The 23785-nt window shown below is 43.9% G+C and overlaps 1 protein-coding gene across 1 annotated transcript in view; it reads left to right on the top strand.

Moving 5' to 3' along the window:
* The window catches only part of LOC309548492 (polyunsaturated fatty acid lipoxygenase ALOX8-like), a 171734-nt gene that overhangs the window by 91903 nt on the left and 56046 nt on the right, over window positions 1-23785 (top strand). The window contains exons 7-9 of the mRNA XM_082248439.1: window positions 3769-3912; window positions 9520-9723; window positions 19639-19725. Of these exons, the coding sequence (XP_082104565.1) occupies window positions 3769-3912; window positions 9520-9723; window positions 19639-19725 (435 nt within the window). The remainder of the gene's footprint in view (window positions 1-3768; window positions 3913-9519; window positions 9724-19638; window positions 19726-23785) is intronic.

Raw genomic sequence — 23785 nt, 5'->3', positions numbered from 1 at the left:
GTGGATGGTGTCAGCAAAGTAGAGGCTGGTATCAGTAGGGTAGTTAGTGGTGTCAGTAAGGCAGTGGACGTGTCAGTAGGACAGAGGTTGGTGTCAGTAGGGCAGTGGACGTTATCAGGGCAGAGGATGGTGTCGGTAAGGCAGTGGACGTGTCATTGGGGCAGATATTGGGGTCAGTGTTACCAGTAGGGTACCTCAGGGATCTGTACTGGGACCAATTTTGTTTAATATCTTCATAAGTGATATTGCAAAAGGCCTCGATGGTAAGGTTTGTCTTTTTGCTGATGACACAAAGATATGTAACAGGGTTGATGTTCCTGGAGGGAAATGCCAAATGGAAAAGGATTTAGGAAAACTAGAAGAATGGTCAGAACTCTGGCAACTGAAATTTAATGTGGATAAGTGCAAGATAATGCACCTGGGGCGTAAAAACCCAAGGGCAGAATATAGAATATTTGACACAGTCCTGACCTCAGTATCTGAGGAAAGGGATTTAGGAGTAATTATTTCAGAAGACTTAAAGGTGGGAGAACAATGTAATAGAGCAGCACGAAATGCCAGCAGAATGCTTGGATGTATAGGGAGAGGTATAAGCAGTAGAAAGAGAGAAGTGCTTATGCCGCTGTACAGAACACTGGTGAGACCTCACTTGGAGTATTGTGTGCAGTACTGGAGGCCATATCTCCAGAAGGATATAGATACTCTAGAGAGAGTTCAGAGAAGAGCTACTAAACTAGTACATGGATTGCAGGAAAAAACTTACCAGGAAAGGTTAAAGGACCTTAACATGTATAGCTTGGAAGAAAGAAGAGACAGAGGGGATATGATAGAAACTTTTAAATACATAAAGGGAATCAACTCGGTAAAGGAGGAGAGCGTATTTAAAAGAAGAAAAACTACCACAAGAGGACACAGTTTTAAATTAGAGGGGCAAAGGTTTAAAAGTAATATGAGGAAGTATTACTTTACTGAGAGAGTAGTGGATGCATGGAATAACCTTCCTGCAGAAGTGGTAGCTGCAAATACAGTGAAGGAGTTTAAGCATGCATGGGATAGGCATAAGGCTATCCTTCATATAAGATAGGGCCAGGGACTATTCATAGGATTCAGATATATTGGGCAGACTAGATGGGCCAAATGGTTCTTATCTGCCGACACATTCTATGTTTCTATGTTTCTAAGTAAAGCAGTGGATGGTGTCAGTCAGCAGGGCAGCAGATGATGTCAGTCAGTAGAGCAGTAGACATTGTTAGTAGGGCAGTGGGCTTTTTCAGTAGAGCAGTGAATGGTGTCAATAGAGCAGAGGTTGGTGTCTGTAGTGCAGTTGACAGTGTCAGTAGTTTTTATTTATATATTTTTTTATAATTTCTTGCAAATGTATTTTATTTTTTACAATTTTTATTTTTTTTATTTTCTACAACAGCCTTGCTGAAGGGGGGGGGAGAGGGGGGTTTGATGAGATATCAGGGGTCCAGACAGACCCCTGATGTTTCACTTTTGAGACAGAGAGTGATTGAGGACACAGGGGTTCATTTACTAGAGGCAAATCCACTGTGCACTAAAAGTACATTGCAAGTGCACTTGGAAGTGCAGTCGCTGTAGATCTGAGGGGGACATGCAAGGAAAAACAGCATTTTTTTTCTTGCACATGATTGGATAATAGAAATCAGCAAAGCTTCCCCTCAGATCTACAGTGACTAAACTTGTAGTGCACAGTGGATTTGCATTTAGTAAATAAACCCCATAGCTCTTAACATCCATCTTTGCAGCCTCCGTTTCACAGAATGAATGAACAGGAAGAGCCCTGCACAGTCTCCCTGTTTATTCATAAACAAGCATAGTAAGCACAGTTTACTATGCTTCAGTTATGAAAGAACGCAGTGAGTGATCAATACCGATCACTCACTCTGTTCATTTGGTAAAGGAAGGGGCTGAATGGGGATAACTATGATGTTACCTGCCCTACCCTGATGTCAGATATAGTAGATAACTATGATGTCATTCTTCTCCTTCTAATGACAAATATAGGGGATAACTATGGTGTCATCCAGTGAAAGATCTGAGGTGGGGGGATGGGTGATGTCCCTCATTCTTGCTCCTTTTATTTCCTGGTGGAGGCGAATTACTAGGACAGTTGGAGATCTCTATTATCGAAGTGCAGCCACCTGCATGAATGTCACCTGGTGAATGCAGCATCATTTTTTGGAACTGATCCCCAGTATTTCAGCTGCTGCGCTAGTATTGGTTCTAGTAAATAATGCCCCCATTGCCCTTCCTGTCCAGGTTCCCAGGGGTTGGCAAGGAGGGGGCGAGATTTACCTGTCACCTGTCTGTGATTGACAGGGTTTACAGGCTCCTAATAATGAAAAAACAATACCATTTTTTTACCTGCAAGAAATGTGCATTTGTTTTTTTTGTTTTTTTTTTTAAAGTGAACCTATTGATTAAAAACAGGTATGATTCTGTGATGGACATTATTGCATGGCCTCAGGAATACTTCCTGACGAGGGAGCGGATGTTGGGACCGAGTCCCGCTGTCTGTGTTAATAGACGCAAACAGCTAAGTTCAGGACCAAGCCTGCACAAGTGCCACCATAGAAAGTGGCTTTCTTTGGGGGGGGGGGGGGACCTGAGAAAAAGAGGTTCGGGGGCCACTCTCAGCAATTCCATTGTACAGGGCAATAGTCTGTTGCAAAGTGGAAACTGTTCTGTTGGCAGATATAATGAAATTTGACATTTATTTTGGCAACCATGGGTGCTGCACCTACTGGACTAAAGAGGAGAGGGACCTTTTTGGCTTGTTATCAGCACAGAGTTCAAAAGCCTGCATCTCTGATGGTATGGGGGTGCATTGGTACATATGGAATGGACAGCTTGTACTTCTGAAAAGGCACCATCAATGCTGAAAGATATATCCTGGTTTTAGAGCAGCACATGCTTCCATCTAGATGTTATATTTTTCAGGGAAGATCTTGCATAATTCAGCAGGACAATGCTAATCTGCATAATGCATGTATGACAGCAGCATTATCTTTGTAGTAGAAAAGTCTGGGTGCTTAACTGGCCTTCCTGCAGCCCAGACTGCAGGAGGACTGTTGAGCAGTTAGAATTCTATATTCAGCAAGAATGGGGCAATTTTCCTTTTGCAAAACTGCAGCAATTGGTCTCCTTAATTCCAAGATATTTTCAGAGTGTTATAAGAGGGAATGTTACACTGTGTGAAACCTGGTCCTGTCCCAACTTTTTTGATACATGTTGCTGCCATCAATTTTAAAATGGTCTTATTTTTTCCTAAAATGGTAAATTTTTTCAGTTTAAACATTTGATGTGTTTTCTATTTTGTTATTGTGAATAAAATATGGGTTTGTGAGATTTGCAAATCATTGCATTCTGTTTTTAATGTAGATTTTACAGTGTCCCAACTTTTTTGAATTGGGGTTGTAAAATGAACTGGTATTAAAGTGTATGTATGTAAGTTTTGGATACAGTAGGGAAGGGTTGCAATCTTTGTCTGTTTATTTTGTGCTGTGTCCCAATGGGGAGATTTCCTCAGACACAAGAAGTGAGATGAAATCTGCAACTTCAAAGAGGTTCTATTCAATGTGCATTTTATCCAAAATAAAAATGTTTTGGCTTTACATCCACTGTAAATTAACTCAGTGGTTTGGTCCTATGTAACAAAAAAAAACATTTTCTTTTCTGTATGACTAGACTAAATTAATTCATTTATTTCATTGCTGATCAGATTTCATAATTGTTACCTTTCAGAATGGTCACATTTTCCTGGCAGATTATGAAGTTATCCAGGGTGTTCCTGCTAATACTATCAATGGAAAGCCTCAATACATTGCAGCCCCTATGTGTCTACTGTGGAAGAATCCTCAGGATCAGCTTGTCCCAATTGCCATCCAGGTATTTTCACTTGTGTATTTATGATTGTAGCACCTTCCTACATAGACTGTGAGGTAAATTTAGTATGAGGTTTCTGCTGTAGCCACAGGAGCCAGAATGTAGTTTGGTCTGCTCAAGACTCTACAGGCTGGGAATTTGATTACCTCCCCCGGACTGTAAGAGAAGCTTCTGAGGATTAGGGCAAGAGGATGAAAATACCTGGCCTGAATATTTAGTAGGGCCCTTCCAAACCCTGGGGAGGTGTGCACAGATGGTGGATGGGTTCTTGTTAAATAGGTTGAAGTCCCGAGGAAAGGGTTCTTTCTCATGTGAGGGTTTAGACTGGTTTGCCCTGGAGCACTTCTCTTTTTGTGTATGCTTTTTGGACCCTGTGAGTAAACGTTCCTCCCCTAAACTGGAGTTTTCTTGGCCTCAGGCATTGAAACTTGGACTACCCCATTCTTCCACTATTTGTGCTACTTTTTTGGTGCATGGTTCTCAGCTGTGCACAAATAGAATGCCCTAGCTGATTATTATTCTCTTGAGAATTACTAGTGCTATTATACTAGAAGTTTCCTCCGTTAGCAATCTGCTTTGTTTTGGGGTATCCTGCATTACTCCCAGATCCCCTCTTAACTTCCACTAGCAATGCATTTACAATAAGACAACTCTAGGCTGTTTACTGAACCATAGTGGATGGATGACTGCGGTGTGCCTGGCTGTCCTGCACTGATTTGAGAACCTGTTCTAAAATCCAGCGGTCCTTGCGGGGTTAGTGCAACATGTTTTACCCAATAACATTCCACCTGCCATGTACTAAGGGAATTGGGAGTCAGGAATGTGCTCAGAGATGCTGGAGTTTAGCCATTCTGGGAGGCAGAAAGTTTAATCTACCTTTGTCATCCACCGCTGCTGCTACATCTGGTGCAGCCACTGCTGAATGAAAGATGGTGGGGTATGTGTGTGGTAGAGATAAGTAGAGCATCATCAGAGAGCTGAACCCAGCTCCACAATCCTATGCCAGTAAACGGGTGCCTACAGCAGCAGAACATAAAATAAAGTTTAATAAAGTGATTTTTATTTAATACTGACCTAAGCGCCCTGCTGGTGGTCATCAAGAAAGCTGGGCGCAGGGATCAAGAGTGTTCAGCCAACATGTGGGGGCCTGATGGAAAAATAGAGCAGGTTCCTGACCCAAACCTTTACAGATAAGCTTTCATGTTATGCTATCTCAAATTGTTGCCTATGCCATAGGCCAATTTGTTAGATTGCTGGTACACCAGGGAGGATTGAGCATAAGAACTGAACTATTGTCAGCACAAAGGGTCTGTTAGCTTTGTCAGTTCTTCCCTAACCTCACTGAAGCCGGTAGAAGGGAGCCTCTGTTTTATTTGTCTTTGAAGCTGTCATTACTGTTCCTGAAAACTGAACTGTTGCTTGAAGTAGGGAGCAACCCTCAGTTGGAGAAGTCACCTGTCCCTGATTATCCTGCAGAGGAGACCCTCTGCAATTATACCTGAATGCTGGCCTTATTAGAAGAGAATACAGAGGTCCATGGGACTGCAGAGCCAGTAGTTGAATAGTCAAAGACTGCTTGTATTTGAGTTATGCATAGATAAGTAAATTGAAGGACTAGAAAAAAAAAAGGGAGTTCATCCTTGCTATCCTTGCTTTATCCTAGCAGGATATGTGTTTATTGTGTTAGATAGAGATTGGACTAGTTAGAACTTTTTTTTTTTTTTTGTTTCATTCCAGGGCCTTGGAAGAAATCAAAGAGCTTGATTTATTAAAACGGGAGAGTGCAAAATCTGTTGGAGCTGTGCAAAGAAACAATCAGCCTTCAGGTTTTTTCACCAAATCTTAATTGAACAAGTTGAAGTTAAAAGCTGACTGGCCACTATGCATAGCTGCACCAGATTTTGCACTCTCCAGTTTTAGTAAATTAACCTCAAAGTGTAAAGAACATTACACTTGCTTCTTCTGTTGCATTTAGGCCCACTAGGGGAAATTTGGTAGTTGGCCACTAGAGGAAATACAAATGCAAGTAAAGTCTGTGCTTTATTAACTCTGTTCTCTTGCAGGTGAACAGCAAACAAATGTAGCATTTGTGGATATATTTCTGAAAACATTAATAATTTGTATTTGACTAGAAGTAGGGCTCTACCCAGTTAGGCTGTGTATTCATGTATTTAGATGTCAGAGCTCTGAAACCTGATTTGGTCCTGATACAACTTGGCACCAGTCTCGACTTACTGTATGTACTTTGCGTTCAAATTCTACATTGTTCGAATAACCCTTTACTATGTTGGAATGCCACATATAAAAATCGTTATATTGTTGTTCCCTCCTCTCACCCTTGATTATCGCAAGATACTCCACTCTTGTTTAAGATCTGTTTTTGTGTTACAGCCCATGAAGACAGGGCCTATTTTTTCTTTTTTATTTCTTTTTTTTTTTTTTTTAGGGAGGATGGATGTAGCACCCTCCTACATATTTTGCAAGGTACATTTAGTATGGGGCTTCTGCTGTAGCCACAGGAGGCAGAAGTTTTGTTTGGTTTACTCAAAACTTTACAGGCTGGGAGTTTGATTATTTCCCCCCTGACTCTAGGAGAAGCTTCTGAAGATTAGGACGGAAGGATGCAAATACATAGCCTGCATATTTATTAGGGGCTCTCAAATACCTGGGGAGGTGTGCCCAGATGGGGGGTGCGTTCATCAAGAAAAAGTGTATGAGACTACAGTCTCGACCTGGATACCCCATGGTTGCTGTGCAGTCGGCCCAGATCCCCAACAGCATGATGGAGTGAGCCCAGCCACCCTGTCTTCTCTCCAGCGGCTAAATAGACTCCAGGGAGAAGGTCCAGTCCACACTTCTTCCCAGCAGGGGTTATGTTCTACGAGAGAGGCAGAGGTTGGCTGGGTGAGTAACGATATGTTCCAGACAATTTGTTTGGGGTACTGTGTGGATGCAGACATTGGGGGACTGGAACTACGGACTAACTTCGAAGTCAACCGTTTGGGGTCTCCTTCTGTGTTAGTCCTCTGCCAAAACGGGAGATCTGTGACAGGAGTCACTTTGGCTGGGGGGCTCATGGAACCCAGATTACTTTAGAGAGGTCAGGAAACTCATTGTCCAGCTTCCCCGACCCTTCTTATGTGTAAGTTACCCTGTGTCAACTAGGGGCACAGGGTGACCAAGAACCCCAGTCGGGTCTGCATTGATCAGACTCGCTGTACAACCACACCAGACTCAGCGTTTCATGTTACCCCCATTATCCTGGGTTCTATATGTGTGGTTTGTGTTAAAAGAGTGAAGGGCCTCTTTCACTTGGGGACAATAATATTTCTGGACAATGTGCCTCAAGAGATATATAGAGATAGACAATTTGACTTTTCAGATTGCTAGAATATTGCAGGAGTGTGTCATAGACCCTTGCTAGATAGTGGGGTGGGGTTTGTTATTGTCAAGTACCTGTATCCCATTGTTCTATTGCTTCTGTCTGTCTTAAGATCAACCTATTATGGGATGTATATGTGTAAGTGGATTGGCTGCTAAGGGGAGGGGGATTGTCGCACAGTGTATATCTCTTTGAGCCTGTTTTTGAATAAACAATTTTATTCTGGTTGACTTCAAAACTGGTACTGTCTAGTTCTTGGGGTAACTATAACCAGATTCACGGATCTCGTGTTCCAGAGCTTAGGAAGCAGCTTCTTGGCAGAGATACCCAGTCCGGGTGTCTGGAGTCCGTCACAGGTGTGGATTTGCATAGAGAGAGAGAATGTCCAGTTAAATACCAGAGTACAATATCGCCAATCTGAGCCACACTGACACAAATCCACCATAAGGCTTCAGCCTCTCACCCATCAAGCACACCCCTCAAATGCATTTCAACTGCTAAGGGCGGGTGTGCCTGATGGGTGGGCAGCCGAGCTGAACCCTTATAGTGGATTCCTATCAGTGTGGCTCACATCGACTGTGTGCAGTGTTTGCTATTCATTTTGCAGACAAGTCCTTTTACTATTTTGTTTTACAGGGTTATGGAGTCCAAGCATTTAGCATTGACTGAAGTATGATAGTGTAAATAAAAATGATTCTTTTTTTGTACTGGATGTCCAGGCCACTAGCGTAACCACCTGCCAACCTACCTATAACAGTCTTACTGCTAAAGGGCAGCTGCGTTTCGCAGGATCATATATATATATATATACTTCCGGGTATCAGGGGCTACACATCGGGAGCGGATCAGGGGGTCCCCGTGGACCCAATGTCCGCTGGCACCCGCTGATTGTTCGGTACATAGGCAGAATGGCAATCTGCTGTTCTGTCAGTAGGGAAGGCATTGATCCTGTGTTCAGGAACATGGATCAATGCCCTCCCCTTAGTAAAAGACCCTCCCACACAGTTAGAAATCCCTATCTAGGAACACATTTAAACCTTTGATTGCCCTGATGTTAACCCCTTCCCAGCCAGTGTCATTAGTACAGTGACAGTGCATATTTTTTGCACTGATCACTGTATTGGTGTCACTGGTCCCAAAAAAGTGTCAAGTCAGTGTCCCAACTGTCTGCCGCAATATTACAGTCCCGCTAAAAGTCACTGATTGCTGCCATTACTAGTAAAAAATAAATCAATAAAGACATTCCATAGTTTGTAGACGCTATAACTTTTGCACAAACCAATCAATATATGCTTATTGGAATTTTTTTTACCAAAATGATGTAGCAAATTACATATTGGCCTAAATTGATGAAGAAATTTGATTTTTCCATTTTTTTTTATTGGATATGTTTTACAGCAGAAAGTAAAAAATATTGTATTTTTTTTTTTCAAAATTGTTGTTTTTTTTGTTTATAGCACAAAAAATAAAAACCGCAGTGGTGATCAAATACCACTAAAAATAAGCTCTATTTGTAGGAAAAAAGTACAAGACTGCGCAATTGTCAGTTAAAAATAACGCAGTGCCGTATCTCATAAAATGGTCTGGTAATGAAAAAGGGGGGGGGGGGTACATTTTCCAGAGAGCAAGATGATCTTTCACCAGAAGAAAATAAAGCTTGGTAAATCTACCAGGGGATCCTGTGCAGATAGCACTTGTCTACATCTAAATCTGTGCAGGGGTTGCTGAGCTGTGTTGTTGAATAGTTCCGTCCTGGAATCCTCCATTCCCAAGGGTGCTCTGTTCCAGGCCCCTACTTTACCAAGTCTGATCTGTTTTAGGCTCCCCTTTTCCCAGGCTGCTCTCTTACACTCCCACCTTCCCCCTTAACCAAGGCTGTTCTGTTCTGGGCTGCTCTTTTTCTCAATTCGCTCTGCTCCAGATTCCTGGTTTATCCACCTTTTACACAGGCAACTCTGTTCCAGGCTTCTCTTCTCCTCACATTTTTTAGTTCCATACTCCCCTTTCCAGACCAGTTCAATTACACTTGCATGCTTTGCAAGCACTTAAGAGGAAAAGCAGCATGACCGACTTAAGGAAATCAAGTTTTCAGAGTTTGTGATGCCTGAACCATTATAAAAGTTATTCATGCAATATAATGATAAATAGAACAAGATCAAAACCGTTCAATACTTTTGCTTAACTTTTATGGCCAATAAATAAATCCCACGATCTGTTTTATATTCCAGATATCTCAGGCCCCTGGAAAAAATGTTCCCATCTTCCTGCCCAGTGACTCGGAATATGATTGGATATTGGCCAAGATCTGGGTGCGTAGTGCTGACTTTCAGGTACATGAAGTTGACACTCACCTTCTCCGTACCCATCTCTTAGCCGAGGTCTTCTCAATTGCAACTACCAGGCAACTTCCAATGGGGCACCCGGTGTACAAGGTAAAGATTAAAAAGTCTGAAATGATTCAGTTTGTGGAGAATGACTGGATATTTTGTTGTTAGAAGAATTGCCAGCAAATAAGGCAGATCATCTAATTATGGCGCAGACATTTTGGTAAAGGTTTAGGCTCCAATGATTTTTTTCATTGTGTTTAGGTAAAAGAGATTTGCTTTGGTGCATATTTTTTTTACAATACCACCACCTCAACCATAATATTCGCAGTGATTAAAAATATATATTCACCACCATGTTTGGCTAAGGTTAAGGTTAATGCTAGGGTTTAAAGTGATACTACAGTAAATGTAATGCTGAACCCCAAAGGAGTTACTGTATGCATTGGGTCCCCTGTTTCTTTGTCCACAACTCTCTGAACAGCACCACACTGACTCACCTGGAAGGGCAGGGCATGTTTATTGTAGGTAGCTGTATATACACCCCAAAGTTATTTTAATAAATGGGTCCCCTTGCAGGTTTAAGCCATGATCTAGTAGGCACTGCATACTAGTAAATTGACAGACTTGCCTACAAGCTCTCACCACTCTCCCTTGTCCCCGGCAGCTTCCAGGTTTGCGATCTTTGGCCGCTTGATTGGCTGTACTGGGGCGACGTCACTCCCGCACATGCGCACAGGAGTCACATACCAGCGGCACACAGCGCGGGCCGTAAATGTGGCCTGAGCTGCGCATGTGCCATTCAGATCACATTTGCTGACGGGCAGGGTGGAGACTTATTACAGAAGAAACCTCTAGAGTCTTTACTACCACTTTAAGTAATAGCAAATAGTATATTAAAACAGGTAAACAAAAGAAGATATATACTGTAATAAATCAGTGGTTTATTAACCTGAATTAACCTGCAGTGGTAAACAGTAAGAGAAATACTGCATACTGCAATGGTTAAACAGTAAGAAAAATATACTGAAATTAGGCAATAAAAATAATCTGCTGCAGAAACAATCACCTCTTGAGGTCTATACTGAGTAACCCTAAATAGGAGGAAATATACATTTTTTTCTCAGAGAATAGGTGCAGGAACTCTCCCCTTCTGAGTCACCCCTTGTATCTCGGCGCATCGTCCCTTGGCTCCACCCCCTACCTACCTCCCAATATCACCTCTTTTAGAGAAAAGAGCCAAGTATAATTAATCAATTCTGTACAAATTACTTTGCACCACAAAATAATAAGAAAAGTTGTAAAAGTAGTAAAATAGATCCCCAACGGCCAGCAGCAGTAGACACCCCCCCCCCGCAACATTAGATTTGCCAAGAAACAATAGAGCCCCCAGCAACAATGGACCCCCACAAAATACCACCCCAGCAGCAACAACAGATCTCCCAGCATCAAAAGACAAGAAACTCCCTCCCTCAACTTTAGATCTCTTCCAGCAACAATTGACCCCCCCCCCCAGCAACAATAGACCCATGCCAGCAACAATAGATCTCCTTAAGGGAACTCTGGCTTGCAAGGGTGTGTTTTGCTATCCTAGTAGAATTTGGAAAAGAATATTTATTCTTACAATTATTGTTATTATTATACAGGATTTATATAGCGGCAACAGTTTGCGCAGCGCTTTACAATGTGAGGGGAGACAATACAGTTACAATACAATTCAATACAGGAGGAATTAGAGGGCCCTGCTCGTTAGAGCTTACAATCTAGAGGAGAGAGTCAAGTGAAAAAAAAGGCAATAACTGTGGGGGGTGGGCGATGGAAAAAATGGAAGTACAGTTGTTAGGTGTGGGTAGGATAGGCTTCTCTGAAGAGGAGGGTTTTTAGAGATCGTCTAAAAGCTAAAAGAGTAGGAGATAATTGGACAGATTGGGGTAAGGAGTTCCATAGGATTGGAGAGGCTATGGAAAAGTCCTGGAGGCGAGCATGGGAGGAGGTGACGAGGGAGCTAGAGAGCAGGAGATTTTGAGAGTAACAAAGAGAGCGATTAGGTTGGTATTTTGAGACTAGGCTAGTGATATTGCTGGGGGCTAAACTGTGGATGCCTTTGTAAGATGTTAGTATTTTGAATTTAATTTGTTGGGTGAGCGAAAGCCAGTGGAGGGCTTGACAGAGAGGAGTAGCGGACACTGAGCGATTGGTAAGGTGGATGAGTCTGGCAGCAGCGTTTATGATGGATTGAAGGGGGATAGCCTGTTTAGAGGTAAGCCAATGAGAAGGGAATTTCAGTAGTTGAGGCGCAAGATGACCAGGGAGTGAACTAGGAGCTTTGTTGTGTCATTGGTTAGAAAGGGCACGTGGTCGAGGAAAAATTATAAGTTCGGTTTTTGGATAGATTGAGTTTGAGGAAGTGGTGAGACATCCAGACCGATATATCTGATAGTAAATTAGTGATACGGGAGGAGACTGAGGGAGAGAGCCGAGGGGTGGATAGATAGATTTGGGTATTGTCAGTGTAGAGATGGTATTGGAAGCCGTGGGAGGCTATCAGCTGATCCAGAGAGGAGGTGTAGATTGAAAAAGGAGGGGTCCAAGAATAAAGCCTTGGGGGACCCCAACAGAGAAAGGAAGAGGAGAGGAGGAAGTAGAATTGTAAGTAACTCTAAAGAAGCGGTTGGATAAGTCGGAAGGAAACCAGTGAAGAGTACAGTCACAGAGACCAAAGGCGTGGAGTTTTCTGAGGAGGGGGTGGTCAACCTTATTTTCATATTGCAGCTTTCCCCTTTGGAAATGTTTCTAAATTCTAGATGTTGGTCTCACCATTTGACTGAGAGGAGGAACAAAAATAACAATTTACCGACCAGACTAAACTGTATAGGTAAACATTATACTGTGATGGTGGAGAACACGAAATGAAATCCTTTAAAGGTTATAAAGATTATAAAGATAAATTGGGGTGATTGGTGGAAGCAGCACACAGGGTGTTTTTTTGGCGCACTACAGAAATTTATTTGCACTTTTTTGCACTTTATTGGACTTCCTTTGGGACTTTTTTTAATGATCACAAATGATTTATTATTATTTATGAATTTTATGCTTATTTATTTTACTGAGTTTTTCACGCATATAAAATTATCGATCGCTTATATAGATTTTTTGTATATATTTGCACATGTTTTTTATATAACATTTTGGATAATATTTTTGCACAATGCAGATGCTATGAGTATTTGACAAAATATTTTTAGCATATTTCACTTTTGCATTCACACCAGTTTGAGTGATACATATTTTTTAGAACACTATATACAGGGAGTATTTTTGCGCTGATTTTTTAAAATTTAATATTTATCATTGTCATATATCTGAACTGTAGTGTGTGAAATAAACTTTTCTCTTTCGTTCAACGGACACAGCGCTCCATAAATCATAGTGGGTTATATTGCCTCCTCCAGGAGTAGGACTAGGCAGAACTAAAAACACCTGGCTATGCCCATGGACCGTCCTCAGCTGGTATATAACTCCCCTCTCTGCTCTAGGTAATCAGTTTTTAATCTGTCTAGTCAGGAGTAAGGAAGGACCTAGGCTCCTGGCTGGGATCTCTGGTCCTATCAATTTTCTCCTTCCTTACATATTTTTTTGTTCTTCTCTCGGGAGATCTACAATCAACTGCCAGGCTGGGCGACTGGCTGGATAATCTAGATTCAGTGGTCCCCCCAGCCCAGCCAGAAAGCATGTGCAGACCTCAGCTATGCGCTAGGTTGGCCGCGACATAGCCTCATGGACAGAGGCCGGCCCACGAGTTAAACGTCTAGCAGGGTCGCATACGGCCGAACTTGGGTCTAAGTCACAGTGGTCCCTTGGCCGACAGCACCCCTACTTCAGTGGCGAGGAGTTCTGTCTAGAGCGTTACCTGCACCATGGAAGGGTAAGTACAGTCCCCCCTCTCCACATCTGGTGGTTTTCTTTGGGGTGAACGCGGGTGGTTGGACCTGCCTGCAGGTTCCCTCCTCCCCATCCTTAAAACCCTCACTGTGCTGGGTTTCCCCCACTCCCTTTCCCCCTGTCTGGACCTGGAGTCTGGGGGGGGTCCCAGGGCAGAGGATGCAGCAGGGACCCCTGGGGTCTGTCCCCCTATCTCCACTCTGTAAAGGTCCTGGGATAGTGTGTGTCCCGCCCTGGCAGTCTGAAGGGGTCCCAGTGTAGGAGACCCCTAGGTGCTTGCCCTGCTGTTTGCAGTGTGGATTTAGTGCAGGGGGGTCCCAGTGTAGAAAACAGTGCAGAGTGCACAGCAGGGTCTCCCCTAAATGTGTGTCCTACCTTCGGGGGGTCCTCTTGCAGAGGGTGCAGAAAAGATCCGGGCAGCATGCTTGAGTGTTTGTAGCAGATGGTGGCCATTTTCCCTTAGTCTGGCTGGTCTTCGGTTGGCGGCCATGTCTGTGTAGCTGGATGATGTTACGGGGAGACCGTAGTCTAGGAGATGCTGGAGCCAACTAAATCCTTGTGGGGATGCCAAAGCTCCTCCTCTTCCTCCTTAGCTTCCTCTTCCTGTGCCTGGGACATATGAACAGGGATACCGTCCATGATGATGCTGGGTTCAAATTCTCGGCGCTCCTCCGGTTGGTAGGGTGAGTCTTTGGGGGTCCCTGTTATCTCTCTCTCTCTGCTGATAGGTACCCTGAGCCTTGAGGGGATCCTTTAGTGGTGCCAAAAGATCGGTTTTTGTACTGCAAGGTCTTCCTTACCTTATGGAGCCTCAGGGTCACATCTCACCCACTGACCCCCTCATGGAGGTGGCAGGTCCCTCTCAGCTTCCCATGCAAGGCGGTCCTACAGTACTTAGAGGCGTGTGGGCAAAGGCCCAGGAGGAAGCACCCCCGCCTTCCCATGCTCAGTCTCAATTGATTCTGAGCCTGATGCTGCTGTGGATGCAGCCTGTCCAGGGGGACTTAATAAAACCAAAAACTACCGTGTTTTTGGATACCCTTGGTTCTGAGGGGGCGGAAAGACCATAAGTGATGCCAATAAAGACCAATTGATAAAATTTTTTACCTTGTCACACCACTTGAGCGCAGGAGAATTTTTAAGTTTTGGGCCTTATAACACCCCCAGATCCATCTGATAGTGAGGATGATTCCTCCATGGTCGCATTAAAAAGAGCTGGTAGACGCACTTATCACTGCAGTGCATGAGACTTTAAAAATTGAGGATGCTGCTGATGTAGCCACATATGTGGCTGTGTCCTTTGGTACGCAGAAGTCGCATCGTACTTTAACCACTTTAATACAGGGCACTTCCCTCCCTTCCTGCCCAGGCCAATTTTCCCCTTTTAGCGCTGTTGCATTTTGAATGACAATTGCGGTCATGCAACACTGTACCTACACCAAATTTATGTCATTTCCCCCCCCACAAATAGAGCTTTCTTTTGGTGGTATTTGATCACCTGTGGGTTTTTTCCTTTTTGCTAAACAAATAAAAAAAGACCGAAAAGTTTGAAAAAAAGAAAAAAAAGTTTTTTTGTTTATGTTATACAATTTTGTAAATAAATAAGTTTTTCCTGCACTGATGAGCACTGATGAGACTGCACTGACAGGCACTGATGAGGAGGCACTGATGGGGTGGCACTGATGGGTAGCACAGATATGCAGCATTGGTGGGCACTGATAGGCGGCACTGCTGGGCACTGATAGGCGGCATTGATGGACACTGATAGGTGGCACTGACGGGCACTGATAGGTGGCACTGACGGGCACTAATGGGCACTGATAGGCGGCACTGGTGGGCACTGATGGGCACCACTGATCGGCACTGACGGGTGGCACTGATGGGCACTAATAGGCACTGACAGGCCGCACTGGTGGGCAATAATGGGCACTGGTGGGTGACACTAAAGGATGGCAATGATGGGCACTTGTGGGCAGCACTGATAGGGAGGACACTGGCGGGCAGCACTGATGGGGAGGGCAATGGGGGGCTCCCTGAGCCCTGATTGTCATCCCTGGTGGCCATAGTGGGCATCCCTGGGGTCATAGTGGGCATCCCTGGTGGATCTAGTGGCATCCCCCCCATCCCCCCCCCCCCCGAGGGTCTGCACTGGTAATCAATGATCTGATTACCAGTGCCGACCCCCCCCCTCCCCTGTCAGGGGACGCCGATCGGCGCTCCTTTACTCGTGCCTGTCAGGCACGAACTAAGGAAAGCCGATCAACGGCTGTTCCTGTTTACGATGTGACCAGCCGTGATTGGACACGGCTGATCACATGGTAAAGAGCTACGTCAGTAGTCTCTTTACCGAGATCGGAGATGCAGGGTGTCAGACTGACACCTCGCATCACCGATCGCTGCTCTGCGCGCCCCCGGGGGGCGCCCAGAGCTGTGTTATCCTGCCGCCGTCATATGACGTCCGGTCAGGATAACACAACCACATTCCCGCCGTCATTTGCCTATAGGGCGGGCGGGAAGTGGTTAAAGGTGTTTCCTTATGTGCCTTAATTTGACAGGTTTTCCTGTAAGGAATGGGAACAACCAAAATTACCCTTTGTGGTCCCCAAACGTTTTGCTGTACATTACCCTTTTGAGGAGTCACTTTTAAAAAAGTGGACTAGTCCACCACTGGTGGACCCTCCTGTTTCCAGGTTGAATAAAAGCAACCATGATCCCAGTAAAGGAATCCCCGTCCTTTAAGGACCCGGCTGACAAAGTGGAGGCTGTGGCACGCAGCATGTTTACTATGGTTGGTTCGGCATGGCGGCCAGTCTTTTGCCTCAGCCCTGGTGTCTCAGGCCCTAACTGAATGGGCAAAGCTTTTGTGCCAGGGCCTGCTTATGTTGATTTAGTGGACCTGTTTGTCCATGGGCTGCAGTTTATTTGTGATGCAGCTTTGGATACAGCTCCTGTGCTGTCCGAACTTTGTTTCAGTGGTGGTGATTAGGCACGTGCTGTGGCTTAAGAATTTGTCCGCAGACCAAGCCTCTAAGAAAGCTCTCATTGATCTGCACTTGATGACATTAAGGGTAGCATGGGGGGGGGAGAGTACCTTCCTGCCACAGAGGGGGGTCCCTCCTCAGCACATAGAAAATTCCTTCATACTTTTGGGACAGAGAATAAGGGAAATAGATTTTTTAAATCTTCCCCGGGAGGTTCCAAGCAACCTTGGCCTGGTAAGCCTAGAGCTAGCTTCCCCAGACAAGCAGACAAGACTCCTTCAGCATGAAGGTCTGCCCTCACCTATTATTGGGGTGAGGGGACATCTTTGCTGGTTTCCAGCCCCGTGGACGACTTTGGTGAGCGTCAAGGAGATCCGCAAAATGTTTCTTTTGGGGATACCCAAAAAGGGGGACAAAGCACATCCTTTTCAGGGTTTTTAGATCCTGAGTCTTCTTGTGCTGATTTAATTCCTACAAAGGTTAAAATGATCTCTGAACTAGCTAAGGTCCCCCCTATCTCTCATCAGGGAATGAATTTACCTAGGTCTGTTTCTAATTCTGACCAGGGTGGTCCTTCCTCTGGACAAACTTCAGGAACCACAGGCTGTGATTCACCAGCTGCTGTCACACAGATAGTTCTCTCTCCCATTTTGCATACAGGTTCTGAGTCTGGTGGTATCCACCTTCAAGACAGTTCTGTTTGCACAGTCCTACATGCAGGTTCGGCTCCACAGGAGGATACTGAAGTTTGTGGCGATATCACGGGTTCCTCTGGCAGACGCCGCAGGTGTCCAAGGGCCACGGTAAGGCCAGTATCATCCTCAGCTCAGGCTTCTTTTGCAGTTCCTGTGAGGAATCAAGAGTGAGGGGCTTCCAATCATCCTGGTGGGCGTAAACATCCCTTGGGGGCTTCCTCTTAGAGAATACCAGTTGTCCCAAGGGCTGATCTACCATCCTGCTTTAGTCGCTGGTTTTAATGGCTTAGCTATTGAAAGCCAGATACTGAGGGATAGGTCTTTCTGGATCAGTGATCCCTACTATGGTGAATACGAGGAAGTCCTCTTCCGGCAAGATATACCATCGTACGTAGAAAGCGTTCATTTCTTGGTGTGAGTCGATTTGCGCTCATCCTCAATCTTTTTCTGTGACTTGGATCTTAACCTTACTTCAACAGGGCATTGGTCAGAAGTTGGCCTTGAGTACCAGCAAGGGCCAGGTGTCTGCCCTGGCAATCTTCTTTCAGCGACCCCTAGCCACGCACTCTTTAGTTCCTACCTTTATTCAGGGGGTTCGACATGTGGTTCCACCTGTACGGTCTCTTTTGCCGCCATGGGATTTCAATTTAGTACTTTTGGTTCTCCAGAAACCTCCATTTGAGAATATTCTGGAGATTCCCTTGCCTACATTATCCCAGAAGGTGACATTCTTGGTGGCTAATTACATTGGCCCGCAGGGTATCGGAATTGGCGGCATTATCCTGTCACAGTCCCCATTTATTGGTCCTTAGGGATAAAGTGGTTCTTCGTCCCTGTCCATCATTCCTGCCCCAAGTTGTTTCTGACTTCCATTTGAATGAAGACATTTTGTTGTCTTCCTTGTGTCCCAAGCCAGCTCATCCCCAGAAATTTGCTTTTCATACCTTGGATGTGGGTCGTGCGATTCGGGTGTATCTGGCAGCTACTGAGTCTTTTTGGAGGTCAGACTCACTTTTTGTGGTTACAGACGGACCTAGAAAAGGCCTGTCCGCTCCTTCAGCTACCATCTCCAGATGGGTTAGACAGATGGTGACTCTGGCCTATTCCACTAAAGGTCAGGTTCCATCTTTCCCTGTCACGGCGCATTCTACTCAGGTGCTGAGTGCTTCTTGGTCCTTCCATCATCAGGCTTCGATATCGCAAGTTTGCAAGGCGGCCACTTGGTCATCCGTGCACACCTTCACAAAATTCTAAAGGTAGATACTTTGGCATCTGCGGATGCTTCTTTTGGCCGAAAAGTTTTGCAGGCTGCTCTTTAAGAGTGGCTGTTGCCACTTGAGAGGTGTTTTTTTTTCTTTAAACCTTTATTTTTCAAATGTGGCTCCTGTGTCCTGGTTATTGATTAAGGGCTCTTATGTTTAGTCTTTGGTTATTTTCCCCACCCCTCATTTTCCTTTTGGCACTGCTTTTAGACATCCCACTAGTTATGATTTATGAAGTGAGGTGTCCATCAATGAACGAAAGAAAATGGGATTTTTGTTCTTACCATAAAATACATTTCTCTGAGTTCATCGAAGGACACAGCACCCACCCATCTATGGAGCTCTGATACTTTTAATACTGCTTGCTACTAAACTGATTACCTAGAGCAGGGGGGGGGGGGGGTGTTTTTGTTCTGCCTAGTCCTACTCCTGGAGGAGGCAATATAAACCACTAGTTATGATTTATGGAGCGCTGTGTCCGTCGAACTCAGAGAAATTGATTTTACAGTAAGTACAAAAATCCAATTTTTTGAATGTTACTCAAGCTTAAACTCAAGTAGAACTTGTAATGCTTTTCAGCCCATATGTAGTAATCCACAGCCAATGTCCCCTACTGGCACTCCCTGCAGGGCAGCAGGGGTACTTCTGTGGCTGCTTTGTACACTGCTACTTCACTTGCTACAAACTGGGTTTGCAAAGCCATTTGGTGTACACAAAGTGGATTTATATCCTTCATAGCTAATGAGGAATAATATTTCATGAGAGGTTTTGCCTGGCACTCAGCTTTAAGGCATGGTGCGGGCACTGCTAAGCATGCAGCATAAGCAGTGTGTTTTCCCTACGTCTGTTAAATGACACAGCTGCAAGATCACTCCTAAATCCCTCATGTGAATCAGTCTCCTACTTATAGAAAGCATGGGGAGATCCTGTTTTTTTTTTTTGAGAAAAAAAATGTCCATTTAATTAAATTGAGGACTGGGAATTTATACCTAATGTCAGTGAAACCATGTTAGATAGGTAGATTTCTCATGGTGGTTAAAGTTCAGCTTTAAATTGATAGAAGGCAATAATAAGGTACCCTATAATGATATTTTAACTGTCTAACCTACAGAAAATGTAATTTCCTAATGTTTTTTTTTCTAGCTGATTATTCCACACCTTCGCTATACTCTAGAAATAAATGCCTTTGCAAGGACAAGGCTGATTGGACCTAATGGCGTCTTTGATCAAGTAAGAACCAAATCAGTGGCTACATTTTGCTTGTCAGCCTATTCCATTATTGACCGAGCAAAGTGATGTCAGTAACAGACCACAATCAGTAAAATACACAATTCTCTTTTGTTCTCCAAGAATAAATCACTCAATTGATTAAAACTATTATTGAAATGGAAAATACGAAAGAAAAACTTTACTATTCTGGAAAATATTCTCATTTCAAAAACTGTAAAAGTGGTGGTGGGGGATTGGGGTGGGGTACAGAAGGATTTGTGGATGGAGACTAAAAATCCTTGCTCTTTGTGCAAATGTCTATCCAGAACTATTTTTTAATGAACGTACAATATATTTAGGGCTTTATTTTCAGTCCATTCTGCCTGGGCACATGTCAAAGACTTTGTTCTATTCCTTTTGTTTTCAACAATTGTTACTGAACAGAACTAAAATAAAATGATTGCAATCTACATCACATACAACATATTGCCAAACAAGTTTACAGAGAGTCCTATTTGTACCTCCCCTCTGTTAAAATGGTAATAAACCCCAAACCAAAGATTTCATATTTTGCAGCTTACCAACTATTTGATGTGGTGGCTGCATTTGTTTTTTTAGGCTTTTTTTTTTACTGTGATCACCTGGTGATCTGGCCAGTAACACACCTCATTTATTAGGGCTCATGCACAATGCAGCTCAAAAAAAGATTCTTTTAAAGGCATTTGAGCTTTTATTTCAGCTTTAAGAAACTTGTATATTTTTGGGCTCCTTTGCAAATTGTTAATGAGCTTCTTTGAGCTCTTTTGAACTTTTTTGAGCATAAGCATTTTTATTCACAAACCCTCTCCTAAGCTAATTTTTCCTATTTTTTTTTTTTTTTTGTGTTTACAAGCTTCTTTCAGCTTTTTCATGCCTTTTTGTGCGTTTTTGGGCACCTAGGTGTCTTCTCTGCTCTAAAGCTCCTCTCAAAAATGCGAGTTTGAAGGGGTTTTTTTTCTGCCTGTAAGACCATATGCCTGTAAAGTAAACTGATGTAGCACTGCCCCCTTGAGGACTGCTGGATTGTTCACCTTGGGATCCCCTTGGGTTACTGTTAGCAACTGCAGCATGCACAATTTAACTCTTTACTCTCCGGCTCAGTCAATGAACAGTCTAGGGGATGTAATTGTTTTATAGTGGTTTTATTTAAATTAGGGGAAGAGAGGGATACTCCAACTTGAACTATTCATATTAGATGAGGACTCCTGTCTGAAGATGCAGCCAGGCTGCTGATTCACCTTGCAACTTAGATGAATTTAGGAATACTTGTTAGGATGAATTATCTTCGGGATACACACCTAGTACCCCCTTTCACTCGATCTGCTGACACCCGTCCTCTGACTATCCTACACCCGGGGTTGCCCCCCCTCAGGTCAGGCTCCTAGACATGACCCCTGTACTCAGGATACTGTTTTTTGAGGGTCTCCAGTGTCTCTACCCCTCCAGTCAGCTCTCATGGACCTCTAGGTTCAGCTCTTTCCTTCCTGGTCCCCAGGTCGACTGCCTGTGACTGTGTGCCACTACTACAGAGGAGGAGGCAGCCGCCACCCTCCCTTCGGGACTCTGCTCACCAGCCAAAGACCCCGCAGCAAATGTGCTCCTGGCTTTTATACCAAACCCTAGAATGCACCTAGACAATCAGTCTGTGCCAATCATTGGGGCTATATCAAAGCCTGTATACCAATTGGTCAGATTTCCTCCACTGTCCAATATGCCTCCCTATTGGACCAGTGTGAAACACTCCCTAGACCAGATGAATCACACACTGAGCACCATGAGCAGACCTAACTCACAGATCCTGCTCTCTGGTAAGCAGAAAGTAATATAGATTTGCCTGCTGCTCCTTTGATAGGCAGACAGAGCCAAAAACTATACTTTCTCACTAGCACCTACCTAGGAGAGTGCTACACTTAAAAAGACATAGTGTGCATGGACACATTAGCTAACACGGAGGGGAGTTTCCAGGCAGAAAAATTAGAGCTCAAAAACCTGAAGGAGCAGCTTCTTTGAGCTGCAGTGTGCATGAGCCCTAAGGGCTGTGCATGAGCCCTTTTATTACTCTCTGCCTGGAAACTCCCCTTAATGTTAGCCGATGTGTCCATGCACATTATAGGCATTTTCAGGAGTTTACAGGCATATGAGCTTACAGGTAGAAAACCCCAAAGGGTTTGAATTTTCAAAATACCAACACTCTGGATGAAGGGGCACATTTGGACAGCAGCATTTTCCATCTGGGAGGAGGGGAGTGTTAGATGGACTAGCAGATTTAGATACACAAACAAAATTAAAGCCAAACTCCAGCTACTTTATAAGCATTTTTTTCTGCAAGAATTTTTATAAGCCTGACAACCATGTCACATATAGAAATAAGTTGTTTCTTGCTACAGAAACAAAGTAAATTAAAAATAAATTGGGTGATTTCTCAACATACCCTTTAAAGTAATGATCAGTTTCCAACCCAGTCTTTTGTTTTTTTTTTTTTTGACAAAAGGACTAAAAAAATTACAGACACAGATTACAAAATATGAATGAACCACAGTATAATCTCTTTACAGCAAAATAAAGATAATTACAAACTTTTATATAGATTTACTGTAGAGAGATTTTAAAATGGCCCTATAGATAAATCTACAGTATAGATTTGAACCAATTACTTCTTCCTAAACTAAATGTATGAATTGAATTGTTATTTTAGGGGTGGCCATGGACATTACAATCAGATTATACAATAGCTGTACAATCTACCTTAAATTTACCAAAACTATGAAATATGAGCACAAATCTAAACAATCCATCCAATTTGTATCCAATTTTGCAGGCCCCTGTATTAGTACTTGGTATATTTAAAAGAGATTGTACAATCGGATTGTATATTGTACGGTCATCTTAATGCTTTCACCGAATGCTGTCAAATAGATATATGCTCAATATGCTCACTTAACCATGATCTCTAGCTAAGGTCTGTTGCACATGGGAGCAAAAAACGCCATCATTCTTACAGATCTGTAAAGAGATGCATTGTTTATAACACAATCCACACTGTTGTGTAAAGATCAGTAGCGCTCAGTACCGTGCCAAAAAAAAAAAAATGAAAAAATAGAAAAAATTTACAGGATTAGCTACAGTAATCTACATCTATACACCTGTATACTCAAGTACATGCACATGAGGGTACATGTGTATAGACATAGATAAATAGATAAATTAGAGCAGTGTTTCTCAACTCCGGTCCTCAGGGCACACTAACAGACCAGATTTTAAGTATTACCTTGGTAAGATGCAGACTAGAATACTGAAATCACTGAGCAGCAAATTATATCACCTGTGATGTATTTTGGTTTTCTTGAAAACCTGGCCTGTTAGTATTGGCGGCTGGTGCATGATAAATTGGGGGGGGGGGTGGCAAAACCCACACCCCCCGCGGGACGGCCGGCAGGTGAATCCACCACCACCACCCCCTCCCCCGGGACTGCCAGCTTCCTGGCCGGCCAGTCAGCCAGCAGCCAAGTCCACCACCCCCCTGCGGGACAGATGGCTGGACGGACAGCCAGCATTCTTATCTCCACCTTCCCGGATGGCTGAGTGGCTGTGATTCTCCTCCGGCCGTGCGTCTCCTCCCTCTTCCTGGCCAATGGCCAGTAAAATTGCTTCTCTTTTCGGCCAATCGGGAAAGGTGTCTCATGACCCGCTTCCTGATTGGCTGGGAGGAGAATCAGTGTGATAATAGTGAATATTCATTCGTTATTGTCATACAACTGGGTGGGCTCAGGGCCCATCCTTTTTGAAGCCTATTAGAGCCTCTGGCTCTAATCACGTGCTTCAAAAAACAAACAAAAAAAAAACCCTTTGGAATCCATGCATCCGGTGCCCTGCATGTAGATTAGGGGGCCGGATGCATGGATGGGGGGGGGGTGACGCCCCCGCGCCCCCAATGAACGGGCTGCCACTGCCTGTTAGTGTGCCCTGAGGAACGGAGTTGAAAAACACTGAATTAGAGCACTGGCTGTCAGGTTTCCTGTTCTTTCCTAACTGTTTGTCCACA

The sequence above is a fragment of the Pelophylax lessonae genome (genome assembly GCF_965119305.1).
Source record: "Pelophylax lessonae genome assembly, chromosome: 2".
Taxonomy (NCBI): domain Eukaryota; kingdom Metazoa; phylum Chordata; class Amphibia; order Anura; family Ranidae; genus Pelophylax; species Pelophylax lessonae.
Note: the sequence above shows the minus strand (reverse complement) of the source record. Positions and strands in the feature narration are given on the sequence as shown.